The sequence below is a fragment of the Rhea americana genome, unplaced genomic scaffold (genome assembly GCF_003343005.1).
Source record: "Rhea americana isolate MKP2758 unplaced genomic scaffold, rheAme1 scaffold_84, whole genome shotgun sequence".
Taxonomy (NCBI): domain Eukaryota; kingdom Metazoa; phylum Chordata; class Aves; order Rheiformes; family Rheidae; genus Rhea; species Rhea americana.
This window is the reverse complement of record NW_028187023.1, coordinates 146,268-164,271: the sequence shown is the minus strand read 5'-3', so window position 1 is coordinate 164,271 and position 18,004 is coordinate 146,268. Positions and strand designations below refer to the sequence as shown.

The 18,004-nt window shown below is 35.7% G+C and overlaps 1 protein-coding gene across 1 annotated transcript in view; it reads right to left on the bottom strand.

Annotated features, from left to right (window-relative positions):
• RYR3 (ryanodine receptor 3) overlaps window positions 1-18,004 on the bottom strand; it is a 230,975-nt gene that overhangs the window by 81,873 nt on the left and 131,098 nt on the right. The window contains exons 41-51 of the mRNA XM_085323331.1: window positions 17,381-17,513; window positions 16,173-16,276; window positions 12,070-12,205; window positions 8,539-8,719; window positions 7,966-8,071; window positions 6,641-6,761; window positions 5,472-5,641; window positions 4,610-4,830; window positions 2,904-2,994; window positions 1,250-1,390; window positions 196-359 (exon numbers count right to left, since the gene is read on the bottom strand). Of these exons, the coding sequence (XP_085179457.1) occupies window positions 196-359; window positions 1,250-1,390; window positions 2,904-2,994; window positions 4,610-4,830; window positions 5,472-5,641; window positions 6,641-6,761; window positions 7,966-8,071; window positions 8,539-8,719; window positions 12,070-12,205; window positions 16,173-16,276; window positions 17,381-17,513 (1,568 nt within the window). The remainder of the gene's footprint in view (window positions 1-195; window positions 360-1,249; window positions 1,391-2,903; window positions 2,995-4,609; window positions 4,831-5,471; window positions 5,642-6,640; window positions 6,762-7,965; window positions 8,072-8,538; window positions 8,720-12,069; window positions 12,206-16,172; window positions 16,277-17,380; window positions 17,514-18,004) is intronic.

Here is an 18,004-nt window from a genome sequence, read left to right as displayed (position 1 = left end):
AAGTTTTTTTTATCTGGTAAATAGGCTATGCTGTGGTGCACCATCTGGCAGCAGGAAGCAAGACACTACTTGTGAAAGGTACTAATATCATTAAAAAGTCCGTCACCAACCAACTGTCCCTATAAAGCAGAAAAAAGTGTTAATATGGAAATATTAAAAATATTTAAAGAAATCACTATGGTAGATATGACTCACTTTGCTGTGCTGATGGGTTTGGGATCAAAATTTCCTTCTGGATCCACTGAGGTCTGCTTTTCCAAAGTTGACCTAATTCGTGTATCTAAATAATCAGGAGGCAAGGCACCAGCTATAGCACTTAGACAAGGCAAGGCCATTCGAAAGAGCTCTGGATCATACTTCTGCAGGAGAGATAGGAACTGGTTGGAAAGTCCAACAGAAAAACATGCAAAATGTTAGTGAAAACAAAGCAGCAATATGCAGAAATATTAGAAGATGCAAATGAACAACAAAGCACATGTAAAAACTAAGCACATAGCAAAATGATTGCTGTATGACATTTACTTTTCTTGGTATTAACTTGATAAGGTATGCAAGACTACTCAAATTAGCTTAACAGTATGCTAACACTTGTATAAGTATATACAAAACATGTATAAGCCTGATTTTGAGYACAATCCAGTCCAAAAAGTATTTACTCAGTAAGGTATTCCTCTTGTCAGAAAGGTAACCTATCCTTAATCAAGAAAAAAGTGCACTTTGGAACAGTAATACAGGAATTTCTTTACATGTTTCTTCATAAGAATGTTGTATCATAGTTCTTGAGCTAGGCAATGACCAGCAAACTAACAAAATACAAGTTCTGTTTGAAAACAGACAACATGAATTTACTGTGCTTACAACAGTAATTTGATAAGCATATGTGTCTCTTAAAATTAATRCCATTTTATGTCAGTAAGAGTTATTTTAAGAAGTGTAGTAGAGCAAAGGTAGAAGAAGACAGAACATTAACTGTCGTTAGTGCATCAAGCAGTCTGCCTCATTACTAGGGGGAGGTATGAGGTTATAGCAAGACAAAAATTACACGTTTCGTTAGTTTAGAGAGAATCCTTCAAAATTCACCATTCAATCTTTCATTAGAATTTTGCTTTACTGGAAGTATTCACTATCCTACCTCCCCTACTATGTGGAARAATTGCTGAAATATGTATTTTCTGCACTTGGCACCACAAATTATCATAATAATGCTTTTATAGTCACCTCATATTGTAACATAAATTATAGTCATTACCTTATGAGACAATGAATCAAATATTCCCCAGAAAAGTTTTTCAGTCAAATGTAATTCTTCTTCTGTTGCAATTCCGTAACTTCCCATTCCTGAAGGCAGGCAATAATATTTCCAGCACTGCTCATAGTGGTTTGTCAGAAGCTAGGTTTTTCAGAAAATAAAAGTGTGTGTAAAGCACTGGTACAACATAACATACTGGTTAGTGAAAGTCTAAATACCTAGCATTTATTCAAATATCCATATGAATATCATTATTTACTTCCATTTCTTTACTGCTAAGGGCCAATAAACTTTCCTCTTTTTCCCCACTTTTATTTTTGAGATAATAGTAGCACCTGAGCTCTGAAAGAGTAAAAAGAGTAAAAGTCCGTGCTATAAGCCATGGTTCCTACTGTGAGATTCTCAATGACCACAATGAATAGGAAAATTACAAAACTCAGGTTTGTCACCATCTGAGTACATATTAGCCCTAAGGATAAAAATACAGACAATGAAATAAAGCATATGGGTATGAAACTCTACATGACAGATTCTAGTCAGAAGTTTTACAAATTCAAAATTATTTTACTTCTGTCAATTATAGCTTGAAGCCTCAATACAATTCAAAGCATTGCAAAACACAGTTGCAGTATGCACTATTCAAATGAGCAATGTCTGGTCATCTGTGGAAAAATCTATGGAAAGAACTATTGTACAGACAATTTTTAACATACCAGTTAGAGGGCTAGCATATACAATTATCGGTGGACTTTCAGCACCAGTTTAAATTTTTACCAATTTCTTCTTGGGAACTCAGAATTCCTGTCCCAAGGAAAATTCAAAAATTTTGCTCAGCATCAGRCAAAATCCTTACATTTTAATTTTCCTTCAATTTTGCTGAGGAATAATAAAAGAAAATAAAAAAAACTCGCCCTACCCTACAGGCACCCAACAACAACACTTGTGCTATAAAACTGATGCAACCCTAGAATATGTCTGCGGTTTTGGCAGCTGGTCTTTAGAGGACTATAGTATTTCCACTCTGCCATAAAATGATTAGCTTGCTGACTGAAGATCTGGCTTGTTCATCCCAGCAAGATCAGGAGGCAAATTTGACAGGTAAGTTCTAAATAACTGTATTTATTTTCTCACAATTATCATTTTCTATTTGCAGAACAGAAAGATGGGTAAGACTTCAATTCAAGATTGCTCAAAATTTTCYCCTTAAGTACATTTTACTCCTGGATAACAGACAGTGAGTTCTATTCCCTGTATCAAATTCCCTGAATCACTTCATTTAAAATTTATTGCTGGACTATGCATCCTATCAGGAGTTATTACAAAACATATAGCAAAGGAAGAAAGATCACGATAATGCTAATATTTAATCTGCTTTCAATACTACTTCTGCTGAAGCAGTGAAAAAGTTAACAGTTCACTGAACACAATCACACAATCAACTTACAATATACTGCTATCTAAGGCAACATCTCACAATGCCTTTAATCATTATATTCAAGTCTAAAACCTTATAAAATCATAAAATTAGTTTAAATTTAGAAGTCATTTCACATTGCTTTACTCTGCCCTGTTCTGTTTTTAAAAACAAGACAATGATAGATTATTGCAGACTAAGYTTCATGCTGAATATGTATATATAAAGTACAGCAGTTACCTTGAGAGGCATTTTACAGTATTCATTGAGCAGAGGTACATCAAAAACTAGCCTTCTCAACAGCTGTTGTAGCATAGAGGGGCGTAAGTGACTGTAAAAACAAACAAACAAACAAACAAACAAAAAAAAACCCCACACTCTTGTTAATAGCATTCATACATTTCAGTGAAATGAAATTGTAATACATATTGAAATCAATTTGCCTACTGGAATTCGAATCACTCATCAAAAGTATTTGGAAAAACAGTTATGTGCACAGAAAAAACAGTGCTGAAACAGASAGTTGTAGACTAAATATCCTCAGGCACATAAAAACAACAGAAAAGAAACTAGACCTTGATTAAATTTGAACGTAAGGAATCTTACTGTGCCTCATCTATGTATATGAGGATACAACATGCAAGGATCGTGAACATTTGGATTCTCTTATAGGACCATACAGCATATATGATTATGTCATATGATGATCTAGGGAAGAGTGCTGGAATTTTTTTTAGAATACTGCCCCTRCAACATACCTGACCACCTGGAAATCTAAGCTAAGTAAACAGAAAATTGTTGTAAAAGAACAGTATCCGACATGAAACTAAAAAGCAACAAAATACTTCCAATTTGCAATGATCTAGGGAATACATTATGATTATTATYATAAGAAATAAATCTCAAATGGGAGGCTGAATAAATTACCTAACATTTCTTTTCTAGTTATTTAATTCCAACGATCTTGGTCCTCCAAATCAATGTAAAAACACTCTTTCGTATCTCCCTCTCAGTCATCTCTTTTTCAGGCTGAAGATTCCTGGTCTGCTAAAGYTGTTCCAAGATAGGGAAACCAAACTTGTTGCCCTAGCGTTAATCTTCTCCACTTCTACTACATTCTCTTTTCAGTAGGGGGTCAGAATGATGCACAAACCGAAAATACACGTCATATTTCTTTTTTTATAGTCTACTTGCACAGATAAGTAGTATGAGATATGAGACACAGCCTCAGCTTTACACTTTCTGGCTCCATATACTGCATATATTCAATATGTGTTCTTAATTCCTCAATTCATAAACACAATCTTCCAAATTTGAGATCTTTGGAGGTTCCTACCCCAAACGCCTTAGTGATTGTTAACAGAAACGCACAGATCCCTTCCATGGGTTGCTAGTCTTATCACTTACAGATGACACAGACCAAGAATTCTAATTATGTTGGCAAATCAACATTTCAATTCCTGCCATGATTTCAATGCTCACATTCCAGTTTCAGGATTTTTGGCAGGGTCTTTTAGGTTTTGTTAGGCTTTTACTTTTTTTTTTTTTTTTTTTTTTTTTTAAACTAAAGCCCAGGTTCTTCAAACCACAGTCAAAAATATAGACAATCAATCCCTTAAATCCCCAAGACACACTTGCAGTCAGAATCAACAAAACATTTTCAGAAGTTAATGAGGTTTTATTATTAAATAATCAGAATTTATGCAGTATCATCAAGAAGTTCTTATCTATACAAAAGCTTGCATAATGTAGCATAGGTAATGAAAAAAAAACTATTTTCTCTTAGGGGGAAAAAGAATACCTATCATACTCGAACTCCGGTTATTTACTGTATATAAGAATAAAATTCTTCTATTCTATATGATATACAAAAAAATAAGTTATTAAAATATGTATGCTTATTACTGAACAAAAGAAATGAATTTGCACACAGGTATCACACTTACTGACAAATAGCAAGAAGGCATTCTTCAATAGTGTCTCTTTGTGCTTTTGTAAGGGACCGTCCCTTGGATAACCTATATATTGTGTGAAGCATGGAGTCAACCAGAGAGGCGTGATGCTCCGTTCCAGAAAAGAGGGGAGCACATCTTTTGAGCAGTGGAAACACAGCTGAGCAAATATATCTATTCAGTGCAAGAGCTGCCTCTGTAGTACTTAGAGAAACCTGTATGAAGTAGTACATAACTGTTAGTATCACATGAAAAAAAAGGTTACTAAGAACGAAACCTGTATAATATAATAATGACATATTCCTGATGTCTCTTTAGTGGTTGGGTACTAACATAGTATCTCCAGCACCTGCATGAAGACAACTAATTTTTAAAAGATAAGAAAATCCACATCATCCCATTATCAAAATAGATTTCTTGCACTACAGCATTCAGAACGAACAGAAGCGATAAAGAAGAAAGGCAGCTTGTTCTTTAAATACATTAGCAAAATCACAAAGCATTAGGCATCACTTTTCATCTAATTTCTCCATACCTACACATTACATGAATTTTTAGTGTAATTCTTGAAGCACACATGAAATAAAAGTAACCATTAAACCTATTACAGCAAACATACTTTATATAATTAATGTATGTCTGTTTAAAAGTCCTAAAATTACATTAGACATCTGCTTCATAAAGTGGCACTGAATATGATTAAACTTAAGCACTATAAACTAATAAAAAGTAATTTCTCTATTATTRTTTGTGTATGTAGCGAGGACTTTTTCTTTTAATGCTGTTTAGACTTGGAGTTCTAGTTTTTACTCTTACAGAGCCACTATATCCAATCACTGCATATCAAAATACTTACTGTATCCAGAGAGGCAGAAGCTCTTAAATCTGGTAAAAATCCAACTTCCAGTAAGTGAAGGAGAAAGCTTTGGTCCTTAATACCATAGACACGGTCCAAGAAGAGCACCATGGGTGCTTTATGATCAGGACAGAAATTTGCAGACATGTCTGGCTCATTCACTGTGCCGTCTACATAAATATATAAAGCAATTATTAATAGTACATAACTGACATAAGAAGAAACACCAAGACAATGAAAGACATTGTAATTCCCTTTCATGTGTAAAATCACATGTTCAATGAAAAAGATACTCTTGCTCAATTTTCTTGTTCACTGAAAAAGAACGTGCAGTATCTATTATTTCAAAAACTCTATCATTTGAAATTTATTCAGTAGAATTTAAATCTTTCACTCTTAAACGAAAATTTAAGAATGATTAGCTAAAGTATTCTACTTGTTTAGTTACCATTACAGAGGATGTTTACACTGTAAAATTAAGTTACAGGAAAAATCTTACTGCAAATGTTAAGATACAGCATAACTGTGAAGTCTCAGAAGGTTAAGAATTCTAACATTCGTCTCACGTAAAGTACACTATAAAGAAAATGCAGTCTAAGGGGAACATATCTTTTTTGATTTAAAGATATTAAAGAAGAATAATATTATAGAGAAGATCAATTCTAAATTTCCAACAGATATCAGTTTTCATTTAAAATAAATGAAGATACTACTTTGGCAAGAGAAGCATTCTTCTGAGAAATCAGAATTACTAATATTTTGTGCTTTAGAAAAACAATTTTTTTCCAAAGAAAGATATTCTATTCAAAAAGAAAGTAAGTAGACAGCTCACTCAATTCATAATAAAGACAAAATCCACTGGAGTCAAGCTCATTGCTTCAGAATATAGAAAAGATACATATATCGATAGCCTCTCCTACAACTCTCTGGTAGACAGAGTACTGGGATAGATGAACCTTTAGTCTGATGCAGTAAGGTCTTTCTTATGTTCTTAGATTCTCTGATCCACAAGAACAAGCAAGTTTTCCACTAGAGCAGATCTAATTGATGCATATCTAATTAAAATCTGAAGAATGGTTTTCTACTCATAACCAATTCTCGTTAAAGGTTTCTATTTCACACCTCAAAGCTTGTCTTCCAAAAGCTTTTTAATAAAAAAGACYAGTTACCTTTGTTGACTGTGGACAGCTTTAGTGGTATACTTATAATCCCAACCAAGTCTTCAGTTGGCACTAGAGATCGAAGGATTGATCTGATTCGAATAGCTTCACCTTTTCCACTTTGAATAAGCTGTTAGAAAAAGTTTATCAATTAAGAAATTTAGTACTGAGTGATATCAGAAAAAATTCCTCAAAATAATAATGTTTMTTGTGGGTTTGAAACACAATTGCTTGGAAAAAAAAGTACACAAATTCAATTTTATCACAGCACTCTAATGGAGTTGCTGATTTTCAGCTGATCCTGCTTTTCATTCCATGCTAATTTTGAGATCCTATCAGGACTTTCAGGATTTTATGAATTCTCAATTAAAAAAAAACCCCAAACCTCCATATGGATAAGATTCCTAAGCACCAAGAAGACAGTGATGAAACTGAAAATTTCYCAGAGATTCATGTTACTTATACAATCTGCAGTGGAAGGTTTTCAGCTTGCCTCTCCATACTATAAATAGATGCAAACCTGTCTGTGTTATTATTTTTCTATTATATTTATGCAGTGAAAATTTCAAAATGCATAAACTATAATTAGGTGACCAATTCTTTTTGATCTTTATCAGAAATTAATAATCTATTTTCTGTGTCTCTGAAAATCTCTTGTAATGATTTTCAGAACTTGAAACTATTAGCACTGACTACATAAAGCTAAGTACAGCTTTACAGATAATAAAGTTAATAGTTTTGGTAGTAACATGTATGGGAAGCTACAAGACACATAAATACTGCACTTTCAGTTGGGCAGACACTACTAAAGAATTTTAAATATAGACAAGCAAAAGTCACTTGAAATAAAAGCAAGCCTTGTGTGTGTGACTGTTACAGGTACCAGAGTCAAAATGGTTATTTTATATCCTTTTCCATGTATCCATGTGGTGTTAATACTACACTTCAACAGATGCACAAGAAAGATAAGCTTTGCATCACATTGTTATGAAGATTTTTATGGCTTTCTACAGAACAGTAAAGGAACAATTTCAGAAACTTCATTGGACTTGGAAGATGTGCCACACTAGTAGTTCATTTTTACTCTGATCCCATGATCATACAAAAATTTTCCAAATTTTACACAAATTACAAAATATGCAAGAAAGCAAAAGTCAGTGATTCTTTATAAACAGCTTGCAAGGAATATGTTTATTTAGATACAGAGAGAAAGGGAATACAGTCCACATTTAGAAGGGGAGAAGCCCTTGCACAGAGAATAGCTTAGTTAGACGTGCAGTTCTGTTTACAAATCATCTCTCACCTTTTCCGAGCAAGTTACAGAATGAACTTACATGCATTTCTGGTGCACAGCGTCCAAGTAAATCTATAAGAGCTGAGTAAAATGACATGATAGCATTGCCCATGTGCACGATTTCCTCCTCCTCCTCTTCATCATCACTAAAAAGTAACCCAAATTAGTGAGTATTTTTGCTGACATGCATCTATAGCTCCTCTCTGGAGCTAGACCCATGTTCCAGAAACTATAGATCAGATATATTAATTTCTCCTGGATGCAAATTACAGGTTTTCTATACCTATAGTAAGTGCACAATTAAGCAGTAGCAAATGGCTGCTCATATCAACCTTCTACCCTTCTCTCTRTCTTTGTCTTAGCTTCATTCCACAACTGTTGTCATCTTTGGTTTATCCTTCAGGCTCCTTCTCAGTAATTTTATTCCACTTCCTTTATCTAGCTCATGCTATATAAATTCCATACAGCAACTCTTCATGGATGTGACTCTCTGTTACTCCATGTCTGTGCAGAGCCTTGCACAACAGGGCCTATCATGCACATACTTCAGGCATGATTAGACATGCCAGCTATTAAAACACTATTTGCCAAACAAGCATTCACATTTACTTACCCTTCTCTTTTATAACTCTGAGAGGGAAGGTCACGAGCAGGATTTTCTGAGATCCTAATAGCTTCTTGCATAGCTGCCAGCAAACCATTTCCACCTTCACCCCTAAGGTCYGGTCCAAAGCATTCCGGGCGTCGAATAAGGAGCTTGACAACAACGCTTGCATTTTCCTCAACACTTTCACCTAAAGACCGAAAGAAATCTTAGCWTTATACATAAAAGCTTCATGCCTTCTGCTGAAAGGTATCCTTAGCTTGGCAGAAAACTGCATTTTTCTCTAAATTTTSCAAAATAAAAAAAAATAGATCTTCATTCTTATTTCTAAATTAAAAATATGCCATATTGGCAGCACTGGATGTGCTTTACCAAAAATATACCTACATTTAAAAATTGACAATGTAGACTTGTCTTATCAATGTTTTATTAAACTTAACCTAAAAAAAATCACTTTGGAAGGTTAATTTGCCTTTTATGGCAAAGGTTACACTCTATTAGACTTAAAATATGGTAGTAGCTTCTGGAATGGCTCCTTCACAAAAGCGACTAGAAAACCAAAACATAACRTATGGACAAGTGAGACCAGCACTAGAAGAAATCAATTTTCCATTCTTGGACAATCTGTGTTAATGACAAGCCATAGTTTTTGGTGGGTTGCTGTTACAGACTGGCAGATTTTAAATGTATTCATTCCTGGCTTTAGGAAATATGTTGTGAGTACTAATCCCAGCAAAAAGATAGAGACTATCTTACCAAATTTCATGATACCATCCGCACATTGTATATAATTTACTTCAGCTTCTGGTGTAAAGGCGAATAATTCCAAGAACCAACAAGTCTGCAATTTCAAAGGGGTAAGAGTCTTTTGATTTTTAATGGACTAGCCAAAATAAAGAACATTGTTGACATTGTGTCCTTAGTGCTTCATCACTGGCAAACTGATCTYGGAGTTTAACTTTCTTGATATGATTAAAGAATAGCAACTCCTATTTTAGATTAAATATACTGGAGTAAGATCTCCTCATTCTTTCTACTGCATGTTTAAATATAGATAAAATTTTCTGCTTGCTATTTAAAGCCTGAAATATAATGCTTCATCTTTTTATATATAGAAATCATACTACAATGAGCTTTATAGGTCATGGCTTGCCTGAAACATTCTCATTAATAACAGCTTTGCATGGAAAAATGTATGTCTATTTGAAAGGTGAAAAGAGTAGCTGCAACTATTGTACAAACTCAGTAGGGGCAACCTGGCTGATATCTAGTTACTTCTAACTAAAAGTAATTAGGACTCTTCATATAAATGATCTCCTTTTATATAACTAATTGCTTAGTGGACTGCAGTCAGTAAGTAGGACCGCACCTGGAAGTAATTCAGGTACAATAATTGGGTAAAAAAATAACATGAGCTAGCAGAGAAGTGCAACTATTTAGAAACTTCATAGTGGCTGAATATCTGTAGGATGATATGAGATTGATAGAACACGTATAGGAAAAGAAAGGGAGCTCAGTCACTGAGTATGGGATGTCAGTGGCTTTATCCCAATGATCATCAGTACCAGTACTTCATTTGTCATCTACAATACTTAACTGATAAAGAATCCAAAGTAGTTTAATTTGAACTGAATTTTATAGCTTTATTATAGCTCCCACTGAAAGAAGTGGGATTAGAAACTGTGGTTTATGTGAGAGCAGCCACATTCTTTAGTGCTACAAGGAAGTCAGAATCACGGGAAGGTTATGGAATCTCATCAAATAACAGTCAGCAGGATTGACTGGATCTGGAAAGAGCAGCTAAGAACTGTAAACATTTCCATCTTGTATTTTTCCACTTAAAAAACAGGTATGATCCTGATACAGAACAGACACTCCTTGACTTTGCACAGATTCTATCTTTTCTCATTTCATTCACCTATTTTCACACTGCAGGGAAAAAGCAGGATTTTAAATCTTAGGTCAGCAATTCTAGTTTGATTTGGTTAAGAACTTCCAATTGAAGACTTTTAAAATAATGAATTAAATAAAATAATCCTATCTCAAGAATTCTACTAAATATCTGTCTATAGGTATCTAAGCAGTCATCAAAATGTGTACAAACATTCAGCTATAGATACAGATATACATCACATAAATATGATGTTCCTGAATCCTCCCACACTTTGCATCCCTTTTGGGAGGCAGACACCAAGCCCTCTCAAAAACTAGTCAGAAATTGAGTGTATACACATTACAGTATCAAATATTAGCTACAAATGACATTACAAAATCTGTTAATTTTTATTTTAATAAAACCTTTGCTAATATTGAATATCTTATTTCCAGTACTGTTTACATCTAAATGTTAAACACTTGTTTTAATTCAGGCACATTGACCTGTCAATGATAGCTATATCTGAGGAGTGCACTTTAGAATAAAAGGAAGCACATACCAGAAAAAAGCCACTTGAGGATAGTCTTAATTTAGAATGCGTAGGAAATAAAATCTTATTTTAAGCAGGGATATCTGGTTAATCTTGAGTGTTGCTCTACTAAAGTCAACATACACTTACCAAGAATTAGTCTACATATTTATTGTACAATTTCTTGTACATTGCATCTTATTCTGGCCTTCTCAGTATGTATCTCTGACTTCTCTATACGATGAATGTCAAACTGAGGAAAATAACCTTAACTTAGTATCTTGCTACCTTCTCTAATTTACCTCATAGGCCAAGCTAATGAAGAATCTTGCCTGAGGAAAGAAGCTGCATTTGCTTATTTCAGGGATTAATTGGCCGGTAGCAAAATTCATGTGTTTACAAGCATTTATAGGTTGCTTCTACCTCAATAACTTAAATATTTTATAAATTTGTGTTTGTATTTGTCCTCTCAAGCAGGAAAGTAAAACAGAGAAATTAGTAATCTGATATTCAAAAATACTGACTCCAAAACTGCCATAATCAGAAGATTCAAACCCCCAATCATAATTGTTTATCCAGAAAAAAAAGTTGAAACACATGATTCTAACTTAACTCTACTGACTAGCAGCCCATTCAGTGCAGTATACTCTTCAAACTAATTCCACTTTTGCAAGTAAAACCCAAATTAGAAGCACTGCCCTCATTTGATTATACAGAGTATTATAACATTTATTTATAAAATCAGCAATGACACTACACACACCTTGTTAACACAATGAACTAGTTGTTCAGCACTCACTAGGTTTTATTTTTAGACACATCACAGTTTGACCTAAAATAGTGTAAGTCACTATATTCTATCCTACAGTTTACTTACAGGTAGAATTCCTAACTTCATTTGTTACCTTAACAAGCTACATTATTAAATAATAAAAGTTGTTAAAAATAACAAAAAGTAACACTAATAATCTATGTTCAGAAAATTACATTAAGCAGAACACATTAATAATCCTGTGGTTGTAATGAGAATAGTATGTATTAAACTCTCTTCATCCACTAACTCAGTGTTATKGATAGAAAAATCATTTTAAGGGAATTTTTTGATAGAATCTAGATGCCAAGAAATTAAACTTACTGTTAACAAAAACTGCAAATCTTAAGAATGACAGGTAACGTTCACCCTCTATAGGATTCCATCCAATGTCTGGATATCCCTTTGCTAGCAACACTGGACAACTCTGCAGGCCACAACCCGCCAGGTAGGTGACAACCTACAATACATAAGCAATCATCAAATTAGATATTTGTTTTGTGCATTAGGATGTGAATTACGATTGTGAAAATACTACCAATGCATGAAACAAAATTAACAATAAGATTTTTTTTAATAACAAGGTTTTTATATATCATGTGTTTCATCTCAGAAATTATCAGTACAGCTCAACATTGTATCCATCTTATTTTCTAGTTCTTGCTCTGGATGATAATGAGAAGAGCTAAGTGTTTTATTTCTACAGTTACTTACATGATGATGCAAAAATACAACAAAATGAAAAAATTTAATTTGGAATATGAAAAGCAGAAGAATAARAACTATGAATTCAGATCTTTTTTTCCCCCATAAACACCATTTAAAAATACAGTACTTCAAAATCATATTAATTGTTACAAATGTCTTAACTTGCTCAAGAGCAAAATCTASGTTTTATCAGAACTCTAGCTACTGCAGTTCCAAGTAAACTTTCAAGAAGGATTATGGAAACCACAAGTATGAATTATAGAAACATTATAAATCACATTAACAGTTTTAATAACTACTCAAAATATTAAAATTCTTTAMAAAAAATCTAACATGAAACTTAACAGACGTACAAATAATTAAATCATGCAGAAGATTAAGCAGTATCAGTGCATGGCTTAAAAAGTCTTGAGAACTAGAAAGATTAAAATTTTTGGTGATATGTAAATTCCTAACATACCATTTCTTATCAGGAAGAGTACGTATAAACAAGACATATCTCTGAGAAAGATGATGAATTTCATTAACTATAGTAAACTGAGAATTTCTGAAACAAGAACCTCCTCTGACTTTCCCCCCATCCTCCATCCCTTATTCTGCTTCCCCTCCTGGGAAAGGCAACTTTAACGACATTTTACATACCCACTCACTTCCGCTTCCTCCCACTCCTACTCCTACCTTCACATTTCCCTTTACTCCTAACTGCCATGGATCCTGGATTCACTTTCCTACTATAACTATCCTTAAGCTCCTGTTCCTATTTCACTTCCTCAAATGCCTGACACTCCATTCTCTTAGATCTTGCCTCCATTCCCATCAATCTCTATGACTTAGTTAGGCCACAAGACCTGCTTCCTTTCTTCAGGTTAACTTGCTCCTCCCCAAACAATGTTTCTTTACAAGCTTTCCTCCTGTTTCATACCCTTTTTCTTGTCCTCCTTTCTACTTGGTATCAATAGTGAAAACTGTGATTCCCAGTAAGTGAAAAGCAGMAGCATGGAAAACGCTCCTTAATCAATCTGACCCTGAGACAGCACATACCTAGAGCAACTGTTTCTGAAGACTTTATATTTGAGAACTCCAACACAGGGAAATTTTCCTTAAATAAAGCACATGCTTTGGTCTACCTTCCACAYTCTCTTTGTCTTCTCTGCCAAAATATGTACATTTACTCTACAYTGAGAAGTCTACTTTTAATGTACAGTAGCATTTACAGTGTCTTCTCACTTTTACATTTAAAGAAAGGTGCCCCCTTCCAAGTGCTATCCTRATTCTATCCCCTTTTACTTCCCTGCTTTTTTCCAGTATTTTTATGCCATATTAGCATCTTAGAAYAGACCTGTTAAATGGACACACAGCTAAGAAACAGAGCACAGATCACTGTCAGAGAAGTCCAAAGTCAATAAAAAGCAGGGTGTTAGGGCTTGSAGTGCATCCTCCTACTAAGATTTTAGCTAAATTAAAGAGTTCAACTGGCTGGGTCCAAGGTCAGCTCCTTCACTAATAAGAGCAGTTGTGAAGACAGCTAGAAACAAGGACCTCACCTTCCTTACCCTTGGGAAAGGCTGATAATTTTACTGTTGGCTGCTGCCTATGCTACACTGCTGCTGTGCAGCAGCTGTGTCTGTGCCCAGTCTGGGACTTCTGTGATTATGATCCTGCCTGCTTCCCTGACCCTCAGATTCCCAGCTGGACCTTGGACCTGCCCCATCACTACAGACTTGTGGGGTGATCACTGGACAGTGTCTGACCCTGACTTGCCTCTCTACATCCTGGCTCCTTGTTGCTGAGGTTCTCTTSCAAAGCAGCTGGCCCTCACTGACCTCTGACAAGGGAAAAAGAAAAAAAAAGTTTGTGCTTCTCCAAGAACTACCCATAGGTAGTTTTAAGAYCAGAGTCTTGAATAAAGCATGTTAATTCCCACACAACCCAGACTGTGCATCATCTCTAGTACTAMTGTGAGATCGCAATGATACAATATGGAGTTCATAGAATCATAGAATTAGGAAGGTTGGAAGGGACCTCTGGAGATCATCTAGTCCAATCTCCCTGCTCAGCAGGGTCACCTACAGCATGTTAGACAGGGCTGCATCCAGGCAGGCCTTGAAGATCTCCAGAGAAGGAGACTCCACAACCTCTCTGGGCAGCCTGTGCCAGTGCTCCGTCACTCTCACAGGGAAGAAATTCCCCCTCACGGTCAGGCAGAACTTCCTGTGCTTCAGTTTCTGCCCATTGCCTCTTGTCCTGTTACATGGGACAACTGAAAAGAGTTTGCCCCCATCCCYTTGACACCCTCCCTTCAGGTAYTTGTACACATTGATMAGATYCCCCCTCAGCCTTCTCTTCCCCAGGCTRAAGAGGCCCAGCTCTCRCAGCCRTTYCTMATAGGGCAGGTGCTCCAGCCCTCTGATCATCTTTGTAGCCCTAWGCTGGACTCTCTSCAGTAGCTCCATGTCTCTCTGGTACTGGGGAGCCCAGAACTGGACACAGTACTCRAGATGAGGCCTCCTCAGGGCTGAGKAGAGGGGCAGGATYGCCTCCCTCCACCTSCTGGCAACACTCTTCCTAATGCACCCCARGAGACCATTGGCCTTCTTGGCCACCAGGGCACATTGCTGGCTCGTGACCAACTTGTCATCCACCAGCACTCCCAGGTCCTTCTCTGCAGAGCTGCTCTCCAGAAGGTCAGCCCCCAGCTTGCACTGGTGCCTAGGGTTATTTCTCCCTAGGTGCAGGACCCTGCACTTGCCCTTGTTGAACCTCAGGAGGTTCCTCTCAGCCCAGCTCTCCAGCCTGTCCAGGTCTCTCTGAATGGCAGCACAGCCCTCAGGTGTATCAGCCACTCCTCCCAGCTTGGTATCATCAGCAAACTTGCTGAGGAGGCACTCTGTCCCCTCATCCAGGTCATTGATGAATAAGTTGAACAGGATGGGACCCAGTACTGAGCCCTGGGGGATGCCGCTAGCCACAGGTCTCCAACTGGACTCCATGCCACTGATGATGACCCTCTGAGCTCTGCCTTTCAGCCAGTTCTCAATCCACCTCACTGTCCACTCATCTAACTCACACTTTCTGAGCTAAAGGTCTGAGTTAAAAGTCTTCTGAAAATCTCAAAAACTGATTTTGAGTTCATCATACTAGAAAGTCTGAAATWAAAGAAAAAATTATGATTTTTTTCTCTAACAAAAACATGAACGACTGTTACAGAAAATCCTAAATTCTACAAGGCTCTCTTTCACAGTAAAAGAGAACCTATACCCATAAAATAGGGGGGTTTTATTACTATTCACTTTCTCTGCCCTCAAGTTCTCTTTATCTAGCAGGCTCTAAGTAGAAATCAAATTAATGATTTTAAAATTCTAATATTTAAATGGACTCTAAATGCAGAAAAAATAGTTCAATTATTTAACACCTAGCTAAAGGAGTATTTCTTACTTTTCRATGGTAACATTACTAATGGATTAAAAGAACATGGAATTGTAATAGTTAATTGTCATTAATAAATGGCTTCACTTTAACATCTATAACTAAGGCAACTCAACAAGATAATCCATCTACCCTCTGCTATTGAAAGATAAGTGAGGATTTGTTGTGYTACAGTTGGAAAATATTTATATTAATTGCTCATACAAACCCCTATATTATTGYGACCAAATTTGCCCTTTTCCCTTCTAGTACAAGCACAGTATTTAAAAAAATAGGTCAGSGTGATCACTTACCTTCTCAAGGTCTGGCTCCTCCAACGCTAGCGCAAGCTCATTGTTATCCATTACAGAGGCTGCTGCAACATCTAGTGGTGTCGAACCTCTCATTGAAGGAAATGCTGCAGAAGAACGTTAAAATACACTRAATCAATTTAGTTTGCAGTAATCAAGGTCATGCAGCAGAGGGCAGCAGTCTCACTGGAATCTACTCGTATTRACAGCATGTTTTACGGATGTTCTTCAATCAAGAACATACTTAATTTTTTTGAATAGGGATGAAATTAGTAGCCAGATTCATTTCTGGCTTGCTACCATAACTATAAACAAATGCACTGTTTTAAAATGCAGATAAAGAAATCAATATTAACAACATAGCAAATTAGAAAAATATTATATGACTGTTTTCAGCAGAACATTTTAACTCTGTGATTCTAAGCAACCATACAACTCTACTAAAACACCAATTCAAGGTTTTAAAATATGCCTATATTTAGCAAAAAAAGACTGTTTCAATCTTCAGTGTTACCTGTTTTCTTTCTTTCGCTCTTACCCCATTTTCCATGCTTAATATAGGCATATGTGGGCATAGGAATAGTTACCAGAGATAATAGTTACCACACCTAACGCACTATGAAATCACAGGTTAACTTACCTTGCTACATGTTACTGATACAGCCATCTCCCTATCCAAGATAATTTTTCTTGAGCTACATAACTCAAAGCACACACATTAAAAAAATCAGAGATCTGAGGTTCTGAAGGAAGAGTATGAAATCACATCAGTAGGCTTAACTTTGGGGAAAAACAAAACAAAACAAAATAAAAAAMCCCCAAATATGTAAAGCATATTCTTACTCTTATGTTTGGTTGTCAGACGAAACAGGCCAACACCACAGAGGGTTAAGTTAATCTTAGATTTCAAAATACAACTATATTCAATGGAAAAAAAMCCCATCAAACAGCATGGATTTGATCCTAAATCTTTCAAGGTTTTGAAATACACAGATTTAGACTACCCTGTGTCTATYACAGTTCACAGAAATACAATGATGGAAGGAAAATGAAAAAATTGTGAGCGAAAGGTGAATCCACAAAATGGTTTAAGCTTCAGAAAGGTCTTCTCAAATGACATGCTTCAACTTGCTATACAAATTAGATGACAGACTTGCAATATCACAGTTCTTCYTGGACTTGGTTTTAGCTACTACAAGAACATAACATACCCAGCCCAACACTGCTGTTTTCCAGTAAGTAACTAAGATGCTCAAACATGGCTTTTTGGTTTTGACGACTAATTCGACAGAAGTAGCAYAGGAATCGACAACAGCTTGCCACCATCTTTGGAAAAGCGATCTGCTGGAGAAGAAAGTTGACAAAGCAGGGAAATATGTTAATTACCAATCTGTTCAGATTCTTATTCCTGCATGCCTAACAGGGAAAGTCTAACAAAGTTACCAAGGCAATAAACAGCTCACATAATCACTTTGCCCCTGCTTTAAGAAAGGGCTTGCATTTCCTTTCATCTTTTTTTCCTCTTAAGGTCGTTAGGCCATTAGGTTTAAAATGCTGAAAAATTATTTTGGAGAGAGCTATAAGGAACCCATCTGGAAGAAAAATCTCTACAYTGAGAAGTAACTCTCAGTCATTTGCAGACTAGTTATACAAAAACATTGCACTAACAACACTATGGTAACAAGCTTAACCATCAAAATATTAGGTCATAACAGAATCAAGGATATCCAAAAACCTTAGTTGATCCTCCCATATATGTTATAACAACAATATACGGTTTTCATATAAAATGTTTTTACAGGGCTTTTACATCATTCAATGCTTAGGTCTGGCAA